Here is a 19,146-nt window from a genome sequence, read left to right as displayed (position 1 = left end):
TTCCGGTAGACTCCTCAAGAATGAGGCCTGGATGTTACACTCTGTCTCCTGCGGGCTGATGCCTTGTTCTCATGCTATGGTCTACGTATTAAATTCGTCAAAAGTACTTTTTAATGTCTTTTCATTTCAGGCGACTCCATTTGTTTTATTTTTGTCGTTGATATGAATTCTGAATGGTGATTCTTACTTCTTAAAGTATGTCTAGATTTAACTGTTGAGTCAGAGATGGAAAATATCAAGTGAGGAAATGAACAGGAGTTAGCCTAAAATGACAGTAGGTAAAATCATACAGAATTTCACATTTTTTGCTCTTTCAATACATGTTTCTGCCATCTCATTTTATGTTTAAGGTTAAAATGAAAATAAAATGAAATCTAGTATACTGCTTAATGGCTTTCAAATCAATGTGTTTTTATTAGAATTTGTTTTTTCTTTAGCATGATTTCATAGGGAATACTAGAAATAAAATGTCTGCAAGGAATGAATTTTTAGCTGATGAATAGTGTCAGAGAGGCATGAAAATGGATTGCTCTTATCTAGGGAGAACGCATTGTGGAGTAGGCCTGGTGGGTGCCGACGTTGTCTGTTGTACTTCCTGTACAGACCAAGGTGACTCTTAACAGAAAGATGAGCTTGGTCTCATGGATAAGGCCCCTTCAACTCTTGGTATTTCTTTTGAGGTTACAGAGGAGTGGAGGTAAAAAATATAGGGCCATCTTTATTTGGAAGTAAGACTGATGGAGGTTCTTTTCTAAAGCCTCTGTTTAACTAGCTAATGATAATGATTGTGGCTGTGCTCAATGATGTAGAATCTGACTCTGAAGAGGCTATTTATCCTTTTGTTGGAGTATGAGATAGTTTTTTGAAAATAAAATTGGTTTTGCAACATAGACTCCCTTGGAGGGGGGTTGTCCCTCTGTTTCTCATACAACTTCATTCGGCTCTTCATCTTTCCAAAGATGATGTCACTCTTCTTTCAGATAGGCTGACCTTTACAGCAATTGGCTGCGCATTTCACCAGCATTATAGAATAGGTGCTTGCCACGGAGTTTAATCTTGAACCTACTACTGTGTAATATTAATCAGAGCAGTGCTCTGCAATGTGGGCAATCTGTCTGTTCCCTGATTCCCTAAGACTTGTCCTTCAGTTTGCCTGATTATTATCAGCAAGCTGCAAAACTGGACCATGTTGTTCTGTCCCTATGTAAACTTGCTCTTATTTGATTGTTTTGGGGTTAGTAGTTTTCACCCTGTGTATATCTAGGAAGACTTCATAGTGCTTGTAGTACAGGGGGGCTGTGTTATACCTCAAGATTTCTTTATTGGAAAATGCAGCTTACAGTGAAAAGACTATATAGGGAAATTATTTCCATAAGAATTAACATACAGTGACCTAGATTGCCCTATCCAGCACTTTTTATCTATTAACTTTGCCGTAATATGCTCTAAGTATCCCTTTAATGTTAAAAAAAAAATAATAGAAATTTTAAAAGTGGAGAGGATTCCAGGCACTCGGAGGCTTGAAAGCATCTCCGCTGTCCTCTCATTTCACTTGCAGTGTAATTCCCAGCTGCTTTTTCTTAGAAGAGCCTCTGATGGATAGGTGTGAGCCAGTGGGTTACTTTTGGCATAGCACGTGGTTCACCAGAGTTGGCCGCAGTCTATCTGAATGTTCCTGAGAGAGCCTTTTGGTTTCCATGTCCCTGTTAGCTGATCTGGGTAGTGGGCGGGAGACGGAAGACTTTCTCCTGGTGCCTTTGACAGGAGGCCGAAAACTTCTCAGCTGGTGGTATCCCGCTGGGCCACAGGGGCAGAGTGCTTCCTCTCTCACCATTCATCAGGTTCCTCCACTTAATATAGCCCAGCAGGTGGGCTTGAGCCCTGGTGAGTAGGTAGATGAAAAGAAGACGGTACCTACAGGACACAGCAGCCAGAGAGAAAGACAAATGAGAACAGTACTCGGAAAAGGTGCTTCTAGCAAGAACTGTTGCAATATTTCAGGGGTGCTTTTGATATTTGTAGCATTGGTAACTTTTGCCACTTGATTGTAAGACACGTCGATTTTAAGCTGCATCTTGATTTCCTAGATATTGAAGTATGGGTAAAATAACCCCATGCAGGTTATATTTGGTGAAATAGACTAAATTCTAGATGGAAATAAAGGGAAGAGATAGAGGAATGGTGATAATTAAATGATACAAACCATTTCACTGAGTTGAAGAAAGACGGGAGTCTGCAAATTGAAAGGCCTCTCTTTATCCTAGGAGGGACTGATGAGAAGAGATGCACGCCTAGTCATGGCCTGCTGACATTCCTGAACTCTAAGGAGAAAGAGAAAATCTTATAAGCTTTCTGAAAGAAAGAACCACTAATTTATAAAGGAAATGGGATCAGTCTGGGTTTAGGCTTTTCTTCTGCCAAACTGCAAGCTAGAAGGTGGAATGACGTCTAGGGAGTCCTGAGAAAAAGGACTGAAACCCCAGAATCCTGTTTTGAGCTCTCTTTTACCTGTCAGGGTGAAAAAGAGACGGATATGCCGTGATTTAGAGAATTTATTAACCTTAACAGCTAGCAGCCAGAATCCATTAAGGTGACAAAACTCATCAGTTATTTTTACAGAGAGAATTTAATATTAGAATTGTTAATAAGGTATTTAAGAGCTGAAAAGGCAAAAACAAAAAACAAAAAGCAGAAAAACAAAAAACAGCCTAAGGCAGTTCTGTTTAATAGAAATATAATGTGAGCCATGTATGTAATTAAAAACTTTCTAGTAACTGTGTCAAAAGAAGTAAAAAGAGGGGCTGGCCCTGTTGCTCACTGGTTAGAGTTCCACGTGTTCTGCTTCGATGGCCCGGGTTTGCAGGTTCGGATCGTGGGTGTGGACCTAGTCCACTCATCAGCCATGCTACGGAGGCATCCCACATACAAAATAGAGGAAGATTGGCACAGATGTTAGCTCAGGGACAACCTTCCTCAAGCAGAAAAAGAGGAGAATTGGCAACAGATGTTAGCTCAGGGCAAATCTTCCTCACAAAAAAAAAAAGAGAGAGGAAAAGTAAAAAGAAACAAGTGAAAATAATTCTAAGATATTTACTTTTCCCCAATATATCCAAAATATTATTTTAAACATAATTTATATAAAACTTATTGATGAGACATATTACATTCTTATTTTTGTACTAAATATTAAAAACCCAGTGTGTATTTTATACTGACAGCACATCTCAGTTTGGACAAGCTGTATTTCATGGGCTTGATAGCCACATGTGGCTAATATCGACTGTATTGGACAGTGCAGCTCTAAGGTGTCCCAGAGGTAGGGCTGGCAGGAAGCAGTAGCAGTTGTTAAAACATTGAAGCTTGGAGGAGGGGCTCTGGAGAACTGCAGCTCAGACCTCTGAGGAGGGGGCGCCTCCTGGCTGGTGGTGTGCCTACCTTTGAGTTTGGAGGAGAGACCAATGGGTCTGAGACTCAGATTTCTGAGGAGCCTACCAGTGGGTCGGGCTGGTGTCTCTACAGTGGGGTGCAATGAGGTTGATTTTGTGAGTGTGGGCAAGCTGCAAAATGGATGAAATTGCTGCTGCAGGAGCAGTGTGTATGTCAAAGCTAGTGTGAAGCACTGAGGCCTGAGTGATGCCGAAAGGCATAGACTGGAGAGTTCCTCTTCCTCCATGCTTGCAGTCTCCCTCTGGCACCCTCTATTGGCAGAGCCTAACAGGGACCCAGCTGCAAAGCAGAAATGTGGTTTAGGGACTCCAGCTCCCACATCACAAGGCAGAGACTAGAAGAGGGAAGGTGTGGAGCTGAGAGTCATAGCTAAATATCTGACGCAGTAGTCCATCTTAGGAAAATACTTAAAAAAGAATTCTAACCAAGTTACAAATTAACTACAACGGAGATCTCAATATAGGAGAAGGTGAGGAGGAGAGGAAGCCCCCATGAGGATCATTCTTTGCATTGTAAACATGAATGATAGACTGGGAACCTCTAATAAAGGTACTAATAAGGATTCTTGAAATAGAAGAGAAATCCTCCAAGAGAAAACCTAAGAATTGTATGAATTTAAAAGCACTGAACTCTTAGCTAAGAGTTGGGTTGGGGAGGAAAGTCAAAGTATTCAAATGATTTCATCTTACTGAGGTTGCATAGGGTAGTGGTTGAGAAAATTGTAGAAATTATGTTTTCAAACAGTAGTGGGGAAAAAAGTGTTCATGAATTTTCAGGAAGGACCACTAATCTAATAGAAAAATGCCGTAGTTCTTTTTGAGAGGAGAAGAGAATGTATAGTAACTTGATATAACCAGGAAAACAAGGAAAGGGAAAAAAGAGATAATAGCAAAGTAAAATTAATAGTAAGCATAATGTAAAATGGTAGAAATAAAATTAAGTGCATCAGTTGATATACTGTTAATAATTGTGACTGACCACAACTACCCAGTTAAAGATCAAGGCTGCCAGATTATGTTAAAATATGCACACACCAAGAACTGTATTATTTATATGACATACACTTAAAATAATTTGTTTAACCTTAATAAAGGTTAAAAATGAATGGATTGGCAAAGCTGTACCAAACAAAAAGAAAAATGAGAAAAGGTACAATTGAAGGTTACAAGCACTAAACAGAATAAAGAAGCACAATTATGAAATGATAATAAGCACAATTTATAAAAACAACAGTCATTAACCTTTATGCATCAAATTAGGAGCTCAATATATGAATCAAAAATGATTAGAAATTCAAAGACTACTTGATTTAAAAAAAATAATAAAGGACTTTGTGTAATCATTCTTTCCTTAAAAATGTTTACTCTGAGCTTGATGGAGGAATCCTCTAAGCTTTACCATTAAAGCATCGATCATAAAAAGAGATGGAGTGGGTTCAGTGGTGTGTGTGTCTCTGTATGTTTGAGAGGCATAATGCAGGTGGGGGGTGAGAGGTTGCAGTTTGGCTCAAGCTTGAAAGTCCTTTGAAATAGAAAGGAAGAAGGAGTATTGATTCTTTTCCTCTACAAGTCTTAGAATGGAAGATGATAATGTCTTCTGTCTCTCTCTGGCTAAAAGTTCCCCAAGATTTACCAACTTAGTGAGGATGTAATTTCAAAATACATGTCCTGGCAAAAATACGTCCTTTATGAAAAAGGAACATAAGTACAAAACTCTGTAAAAGACTTGATGTGTGTTTTGCACACATAAGGGTATGAAAATGCTGTTGTATCTTCATAGCTCAGAGTTCTCTTTATGAGAGCCCCCCATGTCTCTCAGGTCACTGAACCAAGAATATTGTCCTCGTTCTTTGTCTTTAAGAGGAATCCATCCTCACATTGTCATCTGTCTCTGGCTCAAGCTGCCTGTCTGGGATGAGGCCAGTGCTTGTTGGAGGAGTTGATAGCTTGCCCAGCTGAAAGGAATTTGCCCCAGAGATACCTGTATTTGATCTTTAGTTCTTTTTTCCTCCAGCTGACTCTATGGTTGTCCTCCTTTAGCATCTTAGTTACACAAAGAGCTGCAGCACCCATCCAGGGAATGTTAGCAAGGGGGAGGGGTATAGATGCTTTCTAAATAAGACTTTAATAGTAACAGGTCATGCATGGGCATTGCCTTCCACTACTTCTATAAAACGGTTTATTTTCAAGCCCTGCTGATATGGCACAATTTAATGGTGTGTGTCTCTACCTCCCCACTCCCACTGTTGTTCAGTTGTATTTTGAATATTATGACAATTGATATAGTATACTTTACAATGAAAAGTTAGTTATTTTGGTTCAAGATGCCTCTAAATGTTCAGTTCAAGCCAGATAAAAAAGTGGCCATAGGTCCTTCTAGTAGAGGGAAGAGAAGGGTGCCTTGGGGTGTTCTGTAACTTCCTCCTGGGAAGTTTAATTGTGAATTCCTGGAGCAGGGGGGTGCGTGGGCCATGGATATGGTGATATCAATTTGTGAACGAAAATCAGAAGTCTTTTCAAATGTAAATGTATTTTTCAGTGCAATAGGAGAATGTATTTGATAAGAAAATGCTCCCAGAAAATCCAAGACAGGTAGAACTTGTTCCCGAGTGAAAACTGAAATATGGACCCTAGGTACAAAGGAACATGCCACGTGTGAGTAGGAGGTGATCCTCTAGAAGGGGGAGGTGAAAACCATTTAGGATTGTGGCTATGGGTAATCCTCAATAATAGTTGTAGGCTTCCTGTCATGGGCTAAGTTTTTTTTTCCTCCAGCATCATTTCGAAGCTGGCAATGCGGGAAAATGTCCAGATTGTGACTAAATTTTAGTGTGAATTAAAACAAAATCACTCTTTTTTAATGTTCTTGTGGAAAGGAAGGAAACCTTGATTGTTAAATTCTGAATGACATTTTAAACGATATTTACATAGAAGCATAAATGACCAAAATAAATGTCCTCTTGGTTGTATTCAGATCCAGGTCATACTGCTGGTTAAATAATACTGATTTACTATATGGTTTGCTAGATTGCAGTCACTCAACTTTCCAAGACAGTGCTATTTATTGCTAAATTACCATTATGTAAAAGTACCTATGTTCCATAATGTTAAGCCATGCTCTTATTCTGTATTCACTCTTTTTCAAACGTATTTATTGAATGCTTGCAAAGAGCCAGGCACTATTTACTGTCTGGGTTACAGTGGTGCTTAAGACAAAGTTCTTGCCCCTTGGCTCACAGTCTAACGGTATATATGTATGTGTATGTGTGTGTGTGTGTTCATGTGTGTATCTTCTGTAAGAATGCAGGCTCTCTAAGAAGTCAAGCTGCCTGGCTACACCTCTCACTGGCTTTGTGACCTTGGGCAAATGACTTATAACTTGTGTAAGCCTTGGTTTTACATCACTGCTCTGTGCCTCAGTTTTCTCACCTGAAATGCAATAGTTGATTAGATAGGGCTGTTGTGAGGATCAAATGAGTCAGACCTGTCAGATGCTTAGACCTGTATCTGGTACAAAGTAAAAATTAATAAATGCTAACTCTTTATTTGTTACACATATGGACATTACATGTAGATACAAATAGATGTTACATATACATGTAGATATTATATGAATATAACATGGCTATATTAATGTACATCAGCTTCATGTATTTATTTTGGAATCTCAATGAACGTACATTCCTTCCAGGATTTGGTATAATTTGAACTGAGATTAAGCTGGCTATGTACTTTTACTTTTGTAGAGTCTTACTAATAGAAAGCTGTATACTTGTTCTGTCATTATTTTTAATAGTCTAATAATTAGTTGGTTGAATTACCCAGCTCAGCTTTTCTCTTTAAAAAATGAATAGTAAACAATATTTTGAGTGCTAGTTCAGCACATTCTGACAAAGTATGATGTATTTAAATAAAATTTATTAGCATTAAACACCACCATTGAGGTTATAGTCATTCATTTTTCTCTCCCATCATTTGAAACAGACTTTCTGAGTCAAGTGTGTTGCAATACTTCGTAGATATTGTCTGTGTATAATGGTCATGGTTCAACTTTAGATAAATCATTTCATCAAATCACTTTATCTCTAATAATCTCAGTTTCCCATTTATTCTCATCCATTTTCTGATGTTCTTATCAGCTTTCCCTCAGTAGTATAATGGCCTTACATATTAAATTATAAAGTAATTTGCTGAGCTAGAATTGTATAGAATTACTTATGTGTCAGCCTACATGAAGATAAATCCTAGTATTTGTCCATGGCCAGATGAGCAGTATACAGGTTCAGCACACATTTAGGGTCATCAGAAGCCAAACCGCTTTGGGAAAGGATTGGTAACAATTTGGACTCCAGCAAACTCTGAGTTGATATAGTGAAAACAAATAAAAAATGAGCTTCTTTTCAAATAATTATGAATGATATAGGGTTTAAAAACTGTCCTTATATGACCACAAAGGTGTATAATGTAAGGGACACTGATTCCTGTAGGGGTTACTCTTCAGGTGTTTGGGAAGCGTGAAATCAAAGCAGGTCGGCCACGTTGCCCCTCTTGTACCCTCTGTGCTTTTCCACAGCTCAGTTTCCTTGTGGAGAAAAAGGGAGGTGGGTAAGGCCTCCTTCATGGAGACTAACAGAGTGGAATATATAGAAAATGCCTAGCTAAAGCGATCTTTAATGTGCCCTTCCCATTTTCTTAAAACTTTTAGGTGCTTCGGAATAAAATAATATTGGCTGGTTTTTATACAGAAACTGAAATATATACAGTTAGATTTTATGTACCAGATATCTATGAGAGCTGAATGTATCGGAGTAGTTTATTATTATTTTTCCATTTAAAAGGACGTGTAGTAATAATATTCATTACAGGAGATTTGCCTGGTTTTTAGAAACTCATTTTGCTGGTGTATCTTAAATCTCTTACCTGATTGAGAATATGCTGAGAAAAAGAGCTAAGTTGCTAGGGCTTGAGGCATAAGGGCAGAGCTGACTGGTATTTGTTTCATTAAGCTTAGGCAAGCTATCCAATTACTTAATGCAAATAGGAAAAGTTTACACTAAACTCCTACTTCTTTGCTTAAAACTCTAGAGAATTTAAATGAGAAGAGATATGTATTTAAAAGAAGGAAATTTAAATGAAACTTAAATCAGGGGCTTAATGTAGAATAATATTAGACCAAGAAATCTGAAATAATAAGTGAGAAATGCCAATAAATAAAAAAGGGGAATGTATTCTCCAAGATACTTGGTATGTTCAGTTTCATTGTGAGATAATTCGTAAATCTTTGGAAACCCAAGTTAATAATGAAAGACTTATTTTATCTCAAGCCTTCTTTTCACCTAACAGGGACGTTTAAAGTGCTGCCTTCCATTGTCAGTGAGCTTCACTTCTCTTTCCCTCGTGGAGTGTTTACAAAACAACCTGGCTTCTGATTTAGAGCTCCACCATTGGGCCAGGAGCATTCGGGGACACCCAGAAAGCAGGGTCATCTTGTTCAGTTCAAAATAAGAAAAAAATTGGTTGATCACATGGACATCTACCTTTCACAGATGGCTGTTGAATAGAGGAGCTTGATAGAATATGAAAACAAGGCGCTGGACAGGAAGCTCCAAAAAGAATTGGGGGCTTCTGAGAATATAGACAGTATTTCTTTGCAGAGTAATTGTAGTTTGTTAAATGACTTAAATGAATCAGTGAAAGAGGAAACTTATTAGAAGAAAATATTGCTATAAATGAATTTTGTGGAGGGAAGCGTTGGGAAAATGTGATATAGTACAATTTAGAAATCTCTAATCTGTTGCTTTTACTTCTAAAGGCACTGGAAAATGAAACCACTGTTAGTTACACCATTTATCTGAAACTCCACCCTCCAGAATAATTTGAAAGAAAGTGAAACTTTCCTCTAAAATTTTCTAAATTTTTTTCTATAGTTACAAAGGTGATTTTAAGCTTAAGGGACCCCTCCAAGACCTTGTGCTAAGTGTTGTCAATAATTTTGTGTGTGTGTGTGAGTGTGTGTGTGTAAGAGAATTCCCTCAGTGACCCTAGATCTGCCAGCGTTTGGTATCTGAAACAGCAGTCAGAGCTCTAACTAAAGAAAATCATCCTCAGTGCCTTTGGGCCTGACTGATGTTTCCACTAAGACACGTTCTTCTTCCCCATGTTGCTCATTAATATCCTTTAGATTTCAATTCAAATATCAGATCCCACCCACGTAGCTTCATAGTAACTTCACTTTTGTAAAATCATGCATTTATCAGAGTTTAAGCTTCGTGAGGGCAGGAGTATGTCTGTTTTGGTCATGGTTTTATCCTCAGTAATCAGAACAGTTCCTGTCCCCCAATAATCCTATACTGAATGAATTTGTGAATCCCATTTATTCTTATCTAGTATGAGGTTTTTATCAAGTAGTAGGAAACTTTGAGAATGAGGGTAGAAACCTAAGTGCCCACTGAGTGAAAATTATGAAATTTGGAGATAACACTGTTTTGTTTCGTTTATCTCCTGCCACCACTGTTGTCAAGAGTTTTTATGGAATGGGGAATAATACGTTTAAGGTATGGTGTTTGTGAAAGTTTTAACTGCAAGGGACATTAACATTATATAGTTCAACCTTCACGTTTTAAAGCTGAGAAAACTGAAGTTTATTAGATTGTACAGCTAAGTGCTGGTAGGTAATGAGAATTTGTTCTTGATCCTACTGCAAAACTTCCTGAAGATAGAAAATTCTGTTTCATAAACAGAAACTGCACAGACCTTTATTTTTCCATTTTATTTTCAGACATTCCTTTAGAATAAACTATTTGAGAATTCACGCAGGTCTGTTTGTAAGGATAAATGACAGTAGCTGTAAGAATTTATTAAGAAAGGAAAATAATTTTCTTTTTAGTCAATTTGGGCAACTCCCAGTCTCTCTGCAGCCAAGAGTTGAGCACAGTTAGTGTTCATATTCCAGAGGCTCTGAAATCTTGTGGAATATGGAACACCTTTCTGTTTTAGATGAGTTAGTGTAGTCCAAGGTTATATCACACTTGTGACACTTAGAAAATGTAGCTTGGCCCTTGTAGAGTTCAGCTTGTCTCTAGTTGTTTCTTAAATCCTCCGGTCTTCTGTTTTCTGCAGCCTGTTTTCTGTTTTTTGCCTGTAGTTGGAAATATGCCATTCGTTCATTCATTCATTCATGCATACATTCAGTGGTATTTGTTGAGTACTTCCTGTGTGGCAGGCACCCTTAGGAGCATTGGAGATAGGGCAGTGAACAAAAACAGATCCTGGCCCTTGTGGAGCCTACAGGGAAGTGGGAAAGAAAGAAAAGAGCATGTGAACGGATAGGGCTGCTGGAGTCATTATACTCAATTTTCGATTTTAGAAGTCCTTGAAAATAATAAAAATAAAGCAGAACTTCTTATTGGTGGATAATTGGAAAAAAGATGGAGATGACAAAGCTATTTGTGATCACAGTGTACTTAATGAGTTTGGAGATTTTCTTCTTTTCAGAAAATCACTGCTTTCTCTGTGTTCCTGACTCCATAGCGAACACTATTGTTATTACTGCTACTAACCTAACATATGTTGAGTGCTTATTGTGTTATGGGCATTGTGCTGAGTGCTTTGTGTATAAGAACCCTCTAAGGTAGGTATTACACCAGTCCATTCTGCTCACGAGAACAGCAGGACCCAGGAGGTTAACTAAAGTACTTACTCAGCTAGCAAGTGGTAGAGCCTTGATTTGGACGCGGGAGTCCAACTCCAGAGTTTGTGCATCTGTACCAATTAGTCCTAGCTGAATAACCTTTATTTTTATTATAACATTGAAGGCTTTTGTGCTCGTGTTTTTGCTTTTTTTTATTAACTTGCCAAAACTTTATGATATTTCTTGAAGCGGAGCCACTTTTAACTCCATTTGTAATTAAAATTTATACCATATGTGAGTAAACTCAGAAAAAAATGTAGTTATTATTAAAAGAATACTTTAAGGTTTGATACACTAAATGTGGTAGATATGAGACAATCTAGTATAGATTCATTTTACGTTCATGAACTAATAATAAGTTTTTAGAATAATTTTATATGTGTGTAGAGTCTGTAGCACGGTGCTTGGCGTATGGTAGTGATCCATAGATGATAATTTTTTATCATTTTATTTTAGTTTCTACTTCACTTGTACAATAGGTAATATCTGTTACTTGCAGATGATATGCTGGTAAAAATGCTTGCACTGCACAGTTTTGTAATCTGATACAGTAACCTCAGCAGTTCTCAGCAGAATATCCTTATGTGGACCACTTCAGTTTTTCTGTTACTCTCCTTTTATGTATCTCCAGGGTTTATTTGGGTAAAACTATATTTTGGCAAATGAGGGCTGGGGCTCTCAAACTTTAGTGTGCATCAGAATTATCTGGGGCGCTTATTAGAAGGCAGTTTGCTGGGCACTCCAGCAGAGACCCCAGAGCGTCTCTGATCCAGTAGGTGTGGGTTGTGTCTGAGAATTTTCATTTTTAACAAGTTCCCAGGCTGCTGCTCCTGCTGCTGGTTTGTGGACCATCTTTTTAGAACTCCCGCTCTAGGGAAGTGACATGACTTCTAATTATTGCTGTTCTCTTACAATTATACGTGTCAGTGAGTTAATGTATTGATATTGATGTTGCTGAATTTATTGTGAAGTAATATAGAGAAATTTGGTTTCTATAAGTGTGATTGTGCTTATTGCTTAAGGAAACATTTCCTAGAGGTTACTTTTGCATTAGAGAATTTCAAAGTGCAGGTTTTAATTTGTTTCTATTATTCATCTTTATTCAAGACACAGAAACACACAGGTTTAATTTTTAGGGGGAAAGCATTATAACTTTGGGGTATATTTTACAAGGTGATTTTATCTGTTATAATTAATTTCTCAGAATTACAGAGTATCGGGATGATGTAGCAATTTAAAAATAGTAACAATTTTTTTTTTTTTTTTTTCAGTTCTTTTCAAGAATCTTCCTGAAACTAAAATTTGATAGACTGGTATTGAGTTCAATTTGGTACTCATCATTTCCACTTATGAAGCTCATTTCACTCAGAATTTCTCTTATACCAACATAACAGTTTTACCGTTTCATTTTAAAGCATTGCCTATACCTTTGGGGATATGATGGTATAGAGGGGTTATTCTCTCAAAGAAGAAAAGGCAATCAGAAAATCTTTGTCCGTAAGATTAGACTGCAAGATGCTTTCATTCACTGATTACTGAATACCGTTATGTGCCAGGCACTATGGTGAAAATCGGTGCCAAAGTAGTTTATCTTTTTCATGCTCAGTGATGGGTTTTAGTGGATTGTAACTTAATATGATCTAATTGTGTGATGTTATTGATAGATCTGATGCAATTGGATGCTGCTTCGTTAATAGAATTAGTATAGTGGGCAGATCTTGGGAGTTGAAGTTCTGCTGTGTTATTGGAGCTAAGGGATAAGGTGAAGTTATTCCAGAAGTGGGGAGCCCTGCTGTTGAAAGGTTTGGCCATTTTTGCTCATGAAGATTGTTGGAAAATGGGATTAATTCACTAGGAGGAAAGATGTCTTAATTGTGTTTTCAGTTCCCTGCTGTAATGTAAGATCCATGAGGACAGGGACACGTCCTACTTGTTCAGCACTGTGTCATCAGTGCCTCCCACACTGCCTGGTGTGTATTCAATAAACAGTCGAGTTGAGTCAATTCTGAGGGGATGACAATGGTCACCTTAAAATATTTGTCTTGTAGATGCCTTGTTAATTAGATTTATTACTTATATCTCCAGAGGGCAGATGGAGGCAGCACGGATGGAATTTTTAGGTGGGCAGATTTCAGTTTTACATAAGATCTAAAACTAGCTTAGCAGTCAAGTTGATAAGCTTCCTTATGTATTTGAATTCTGTTATTTTAAGTGCTTGGATAGAGGTTGCATGGGGATATAATAGAAAATATACCTGCTTTTGATAAATTTTAGACCAAGATGATTTCAGCTATTAACACTATGGCTATCTGCGTCCATCTTTTTATTTAAGTATTTCATTAAAAAGAAATCATGGCAACTAAAAATCTTTTTTTTCTAAGTTAGACCTTGCTTGTCTTTTCAGACTAAAGCAAAGCAGTGAAGTGGATCAAGAAAGGGCTTTTGCCAATGAGCAGTTAACCAGAGCTATTCTCCGCGAGAGGATATCAAGTGAGGAGGAGCGTGCAAAGGCGAAGCACCTGGTGAGTATTAAAGATTTAGGAGAACTGTCTTGTCTACCAGGACATCTGCGATGTTGGGGAGAAGCTGAGTACTCCTTGCCAACTTTGAGTGTTTATCAAATTCATGTTCTCTTTGCTTAGATTTTCTTGATTTTTGCCTTTTTACAAGTGGTTGACAGTTTGCGAAGATTAATCACCAGGGACTTTAAGGGAGGTAACTTGAGAATTATTAAGTAAGGATCAACAGGAGACACAGGCACAGGCCTCTCTCCTGAAGGGATATTGTTCGTTTGCCTTCCCCTCCACTCGCCTTTGATTTCATTGTGTTTGGAACCTCTGGGGCGAACAGCCTCACCTCTTTCTCTCCCTGCTGGCAAGCTCCGGATGTTAGTTTGGGAAGTCTCCTGCAAAGGGGAGTAAGGTTTGATCAATCACTTACTGGGCTTTAGAAAGGGGAAAACGTAGAGCAGGGACTTTGGGGCACCATCTTTTTTAAGAAAAATATATTTATTAAAGAAAATAATTGAAAGAGATTTTAAAGATTACATAAACATGTTTAACAATGATTATTAATAGAAAGAAAATTTAAAAGGCATTCATAAATCTGTCATTCTCACTTAACCATGGTTTACACTGGGATGTGTTTCCCTCTAGACAATTTTTATTCCTAGGTCTATTACATATTTAAGAATTTGTGTAACGCTGTATATAGTGGTTAGCATCATGAACACTTTCTTATATCATTGAATGTTCTTCTGAAATATAGTTATTTTTTTCTTTTGCTGAGAAGATTTGCCCTGAGCTAACATCTGTGCCAATCTTTCTCTATTTTGTATGTGGGTCACTGCAACAGCATGGCCGCTAATGAGTGGTTTGGGTCTGCACCTGGGAACCAAACCTGGGCCGCCAAAGCAGTGTGCACTGAACTTAACCACTAGGCCACAGGTCCTGACCCTGAAATGTAGTTTTTACTGCTGTATAATATTCTGTTTTCTGTGTGCAAAATAATTTATTAAGCAATTTCTCATTGTTAGATAAAAGTGGAGTTGCTCTGGATGAAACCTGGGGTCTTGACTACTCGCTCCCTCTTTAGCCTTCCAGGAAACCAACATGTAACTTCTCAGAACCCATAGTACTCATTGGAGTATAGTTGGGAACTCACTGGAGAGGTAAAATGTGACTGTAGAGTGGAGAACTTCGAATGCAAGACTGAGGGGGATATCCTTAGTTCAGCAGGCAGTTGGGAATCATTAAAAATTTATAAGAAAAGGGTCAGTTTCTGTTCTCCTATTCTTTCCCTTGGTCCTTTCTTTGAGAGGCCAACCTATGACGAGATAGCAGTAGAGAAAGTGAAAGGGAGCCAACGTGTAATGAATCCATTTCTTCAGTGGCTGGGCTGAATGGATAGATAGTGAAGCCAGAACGCAGGTGATAGACCAAGAAAGAAATGTCAGGTGACTGGCTGGTGCTGTCATGAGGGGACACATGTTGAATGGAGCTGAGGCCAAGAGATGTAGAAGGAAAGTCATTTGTTGTGAAAAGGGAGAGAATTTCAGAATTAAAGACATTAAGTGTTGAGTAATTCAATTATTGATGACATCTTATGTACTTCTGAGCTTGACGGTTTTTTGAGGAAGTTGAAAATACATCAAGCTAGTGTGTTGAAGAGTCGTTTCCACAAATGTTACAGCCTTCCAACTGAAGGCCAGGGATGGAGTGGAGAGTGATTATGTTTGAGGAAGGTAGGGGAGCAAGCTTGTTAGTTTCTGGTGGGCCAAAAAATTGGTTGGTATTTTTCTTCATGCCCCAGCTTTGCCTCTTAGCCTTGAATCACTCTTTTCTCTACTTCTCTTTGCCTAAATTTGGACATACTGTCTTGTTCTCTGAGTTTAGGGAGACAAGCAAGATTGGGATTTTTCAAAAAACTCATTAAACACACACACCTGCATATGACAGGCATAAAAAAGAGTTTTCTCAAAAAATGTGAAAGTATTAAAAAAATTTCTTAACTAATAGTAACTAAAATATTATGTAATGTAGTTTGATTGGAACAATGTATCTTCAGGCCATTTTTTCCCATATAAATCTTATCTGTTTCCTGTCTCTATTTGTTTTTGTTTAGCAAGTTAAGCATAAGAAACTGGCGTTGTATATTTTGCTTTGTATGTCTCTTCTTTACTGAGTCTGGGTTGTAGGGTATAGATGGCAAATGACCGTACTCACAACTCCTGAATTTCAGCATCCATCGTAATATTGGCCAAATAGAGCCCTCAAAGCACTTAAGGAATAAAAGTAGAATTTATACAATAGGATTATAGCTGATTCAGAGGATCTTGTCCTGGCTTGAGTGCTCTCAGACATTGGGTGCTAGTTCATGGCCACAGCAACATGGCTGCCTATAGCAATTTAGGTCCCTGGTGACTCCCAACTTATTTACCAAATTGCCCGCTTTATTGTTGTTACTCATTATTATAGAAGTATGCATACCTATTGGATAAAGATAAGAAAATAATGTAAAATATTAAGGTCACTTAAATTACTGTTGTCCAGAGATAATTGTTAACATTCTGGTTTATTGTTTTTTGTGTTCCTTTTCACATTCCGCTAAGTCTGTATAAAACATTTATATTAATGTGTGTATATATATTTCCCTAAACATAGATAATAATTTACATAGTCTTGTATAACTCTTACAATAACGTTCACATTTAAACAATTTAGACTGTATGGTAAAGGTCTTTTTATGCCAATAAATATATATCTGTGTGATCACTTTTAATAGATGAATGTATTTCACTGAATTTTCCTCTAATTATTAAAATAATACAGGGATATTATAGAAACTTTGGAAAATAGAAAAATTACTAAGGAACCACCTCATACCCATTAGGATGGCTACCATCAAAAAAACAGACAATAAGAAGTATGGGCGAAGATGTTGTGGGAATGTGAAATGGTACAGCCACTATGCAGAACAGTACGGTGGTTCCTCAAAATATTAAAAATAGAATGACCATATGATTCAGCAATCCCGCTTCTGGTAATTTATCCAAAAGAATTGAAAGCAGGGTCTAGAAGAGATATTTGAACACCCATATTCACACCAGTATTATTCACAATAGCCAAAAGGTGGAAGCAACCCAAGGATATATCAGTAGATGAATGCAGAAACAAAATGTGGCATATACATATAATGGAATGTTATTCAGCCTTAAAAAAGGAAGGAAATTTTGACATGTGCAGCAACATAGATGAACCTTGAGGACATTATGCTAAATGAAATAAGCCAGTCACAACAAGACAAATACTGTATGACTCCACTTGTATGAGGTATCTAGAGTAGTCAGATTCATAGAGACAGAAAGGAGAGGGTACATTCCAGGGGCCGGGGGAGGGAGGAATGGAGAGTTTTTTAATGGCTATGGAGTTTCAGTGTTGCAAGCAAGATGAAGAGTTCTAGAGATTGGTTGCATGACAACATGAATGTATTTTATACTCCTGAACTGTACACTTCTAAATGGTTAAGATGGTAAATTTTAATGTGTATTTTACCACAATTAAAAACTACTAAGAAAATAAGCACCTGTAATTATTGCACCTATAATTAATGTTGGGAGGTGCCTAGTTCTTTCTGACGCCCCTCCCCTGCACCGTCTATACAGTTTCCAGATTCTGCGTCCCACCACCTTGTGAAACGTGTGGTGTGGAGTGCTGGGCCCCCATTGCTGCCATTCTTAACTCCATTAAGAGGCACTCTTTGAGTGATGGCCAAACATTGATTTGTTCTTTATTTAGAACCCAAATGTTGCAGCCAGCAAGAAGGCAAAGGTTGGGTTTCACACATTTGAAGGAATTGGGAAGCTGTCTTTCAGGAGAACTAGGGAGAAAAAAAAACTGATGTGATGTTGGTACTGTGAAATAAAACTAACTCCTTCCCCCTCCCCATCTTCCTCCTCCCACTAAGAGTTGACATTTAGATTGCTGCCTGCTTAGATGTGAGTCCAGGCTTTTCTTCCCACAGTTGTTGTAGCAGCCAGCTTTATTGAAGCGCTTTGAAGGGCAAAGTCACGATGGCCCTGTTGTTGAAGTTTTAAAATAGGATCAGATCAAAACTTTCCCCTTTGGAAGAATTGCTGTAGCTCGAGAAGCTGGTAGTTCTGTTCTAGATTCAGGAAGAGTGTACCAGCCCCTCACTCTTCTCCTTGCTGACTGGTACCAATATTTTAATCAGCTGCTTTTACCCAGAGGTTTTGGAGAGGCAGTTCACTGATAATTTTACTCACTTGAAAGTGTTAAAAAAAATTCACATGAAAGGTATGCTTCTTAGTAGCAGGAAAGCACGTCTGTAAAGAATGAAGACTAGTTAAAAGGGCAGCACCAGGAAACCTGTAAAGTTAATGCAACTTGACATTGTGTATATCTTTATCATCTCGTACATATAAATCTAAAGTTTGCTGTGTCGTTAGATTTTTTTTAAGTTAAAGAGTAGAGAGTTGTGTTTTTTTGACTTTGCAATTATATTTGATTTCTTTTTAAAATGCCAGTTAAAATTTTGATTCACTCTTTTTTCTGTCTTAATGAATTATGCTGATCTTACATTAGTCATTTCTTATTATTACTACAGAATTATGTAGTGTTTTCTTTTTAAATCTAAACTTGAAAAGAAGCCCCAACTTACCTACTTAAGAAATATTTACTTAAATATTCTGGAGCTTATAAACTGAAATGTGAAATAGTTTCCTTCATTCTTTGGACAGATGTTTTATTGAGCACCTACTGTTTGAAAAGCGGTGTGCTAGATATTAAAGATATATAAATGAAAAAGACAAAATCCTGTCCTTAAGGAATTCACAGTGTAATGTGGGAGACAGGGACATTAAAAATAATGTTAAAAAGTGCTAAGTCTGTTACAGAACCATGCCAGTTATATTCTTGTGAGATTTCTCACTTTTGTGAAAACGGGGACTTCCTTTTAACTCATTGCTATCCCTCCATTCATTTGTTCAACACACATTTGAGTGCTTAGTATATGCCAGTGCCTAGCAAAGAGTATACAGTCAATAAATACTTGTTGATTGAATAAATGAATAATTGAATCTACTCACGCCCTGGAAATTGGAGGAGAGGGAATGGGGAAGAATAGAAAAGATTTCCTAGGGAAGTGGTACCTGACCTGAGTCTTGAAGTGTGAGTATGAACTGCGCATATGGTTGAGGATCAGGGATGGTCCAGCCTATGATACTGCAGGCAAAAGCATGGAAGCATGGCAGGGGGACACTTCAAGGAGGTGCTGAGTGGGAAGTATGGGGCAAAGAATGTTGATGGATGAGGCAGACAGAAGTTGGCAGGGCTAGGATCATGAGGACCGTGTATACAATCCAAAGAACTCTGAACTATATTCATACAAGGGTTTGAAGGGGAGAAATGAAATAGTTAGATGGTCATTTTGATAACTTGCTATAGTGAAGCACAAAGGATAGGATAGAGGAGGAAGTGAATGGAAACAGAA

At 37.8% G+C, this 19,146-nt stretch overlaps 1 protein-coding gene across 6 annotated transcripts in view; it reads left to right on the top strand.

Moving 5' to 3' along the window:
- CHCHD3 (coiled-coil-helix-coiled-coil-helix domain containing 3) overlaps positions 1–19,146 on the top strand; it is a 269,706-nt gene that overhangs the window by 78,659 nt on the left and 171,901 nt on the right. For all 6 annotated transcript variants that reach the window (XM_023639702.2, XM_014739337.3, XM_070265825.1 and 3 more), the window contains exon 4: positions 13,541–13,658. In XM_023639702.2, the coding sequence (XP_023495470.1) occupies positions 13,541–13,658 (118 nt within the window). The remainder of the gene's footprint in view (positions 1–13,540; positions 13,659–19,146) is intronic.

The sequence above is a fragment of the Equus caballus genome, chromosome 4 (genome assembly GCF_041296265.1).
Source record: "Equus caballus isolate H_3958 breed thoroughbred chromosome 4, TB-T2T, whole genome shotgun sequence".
NCBI classification, from domain to species: Eukaryota; Metazoa; Chordata; class Mammalia; order Perissodactyla; family Equidae; genus Equus; species Equus caballus.
Note: the sequence above shows the minus strand (reverse complement) of the source record. Positions and strands in the feature narration are given on the sequence as shown.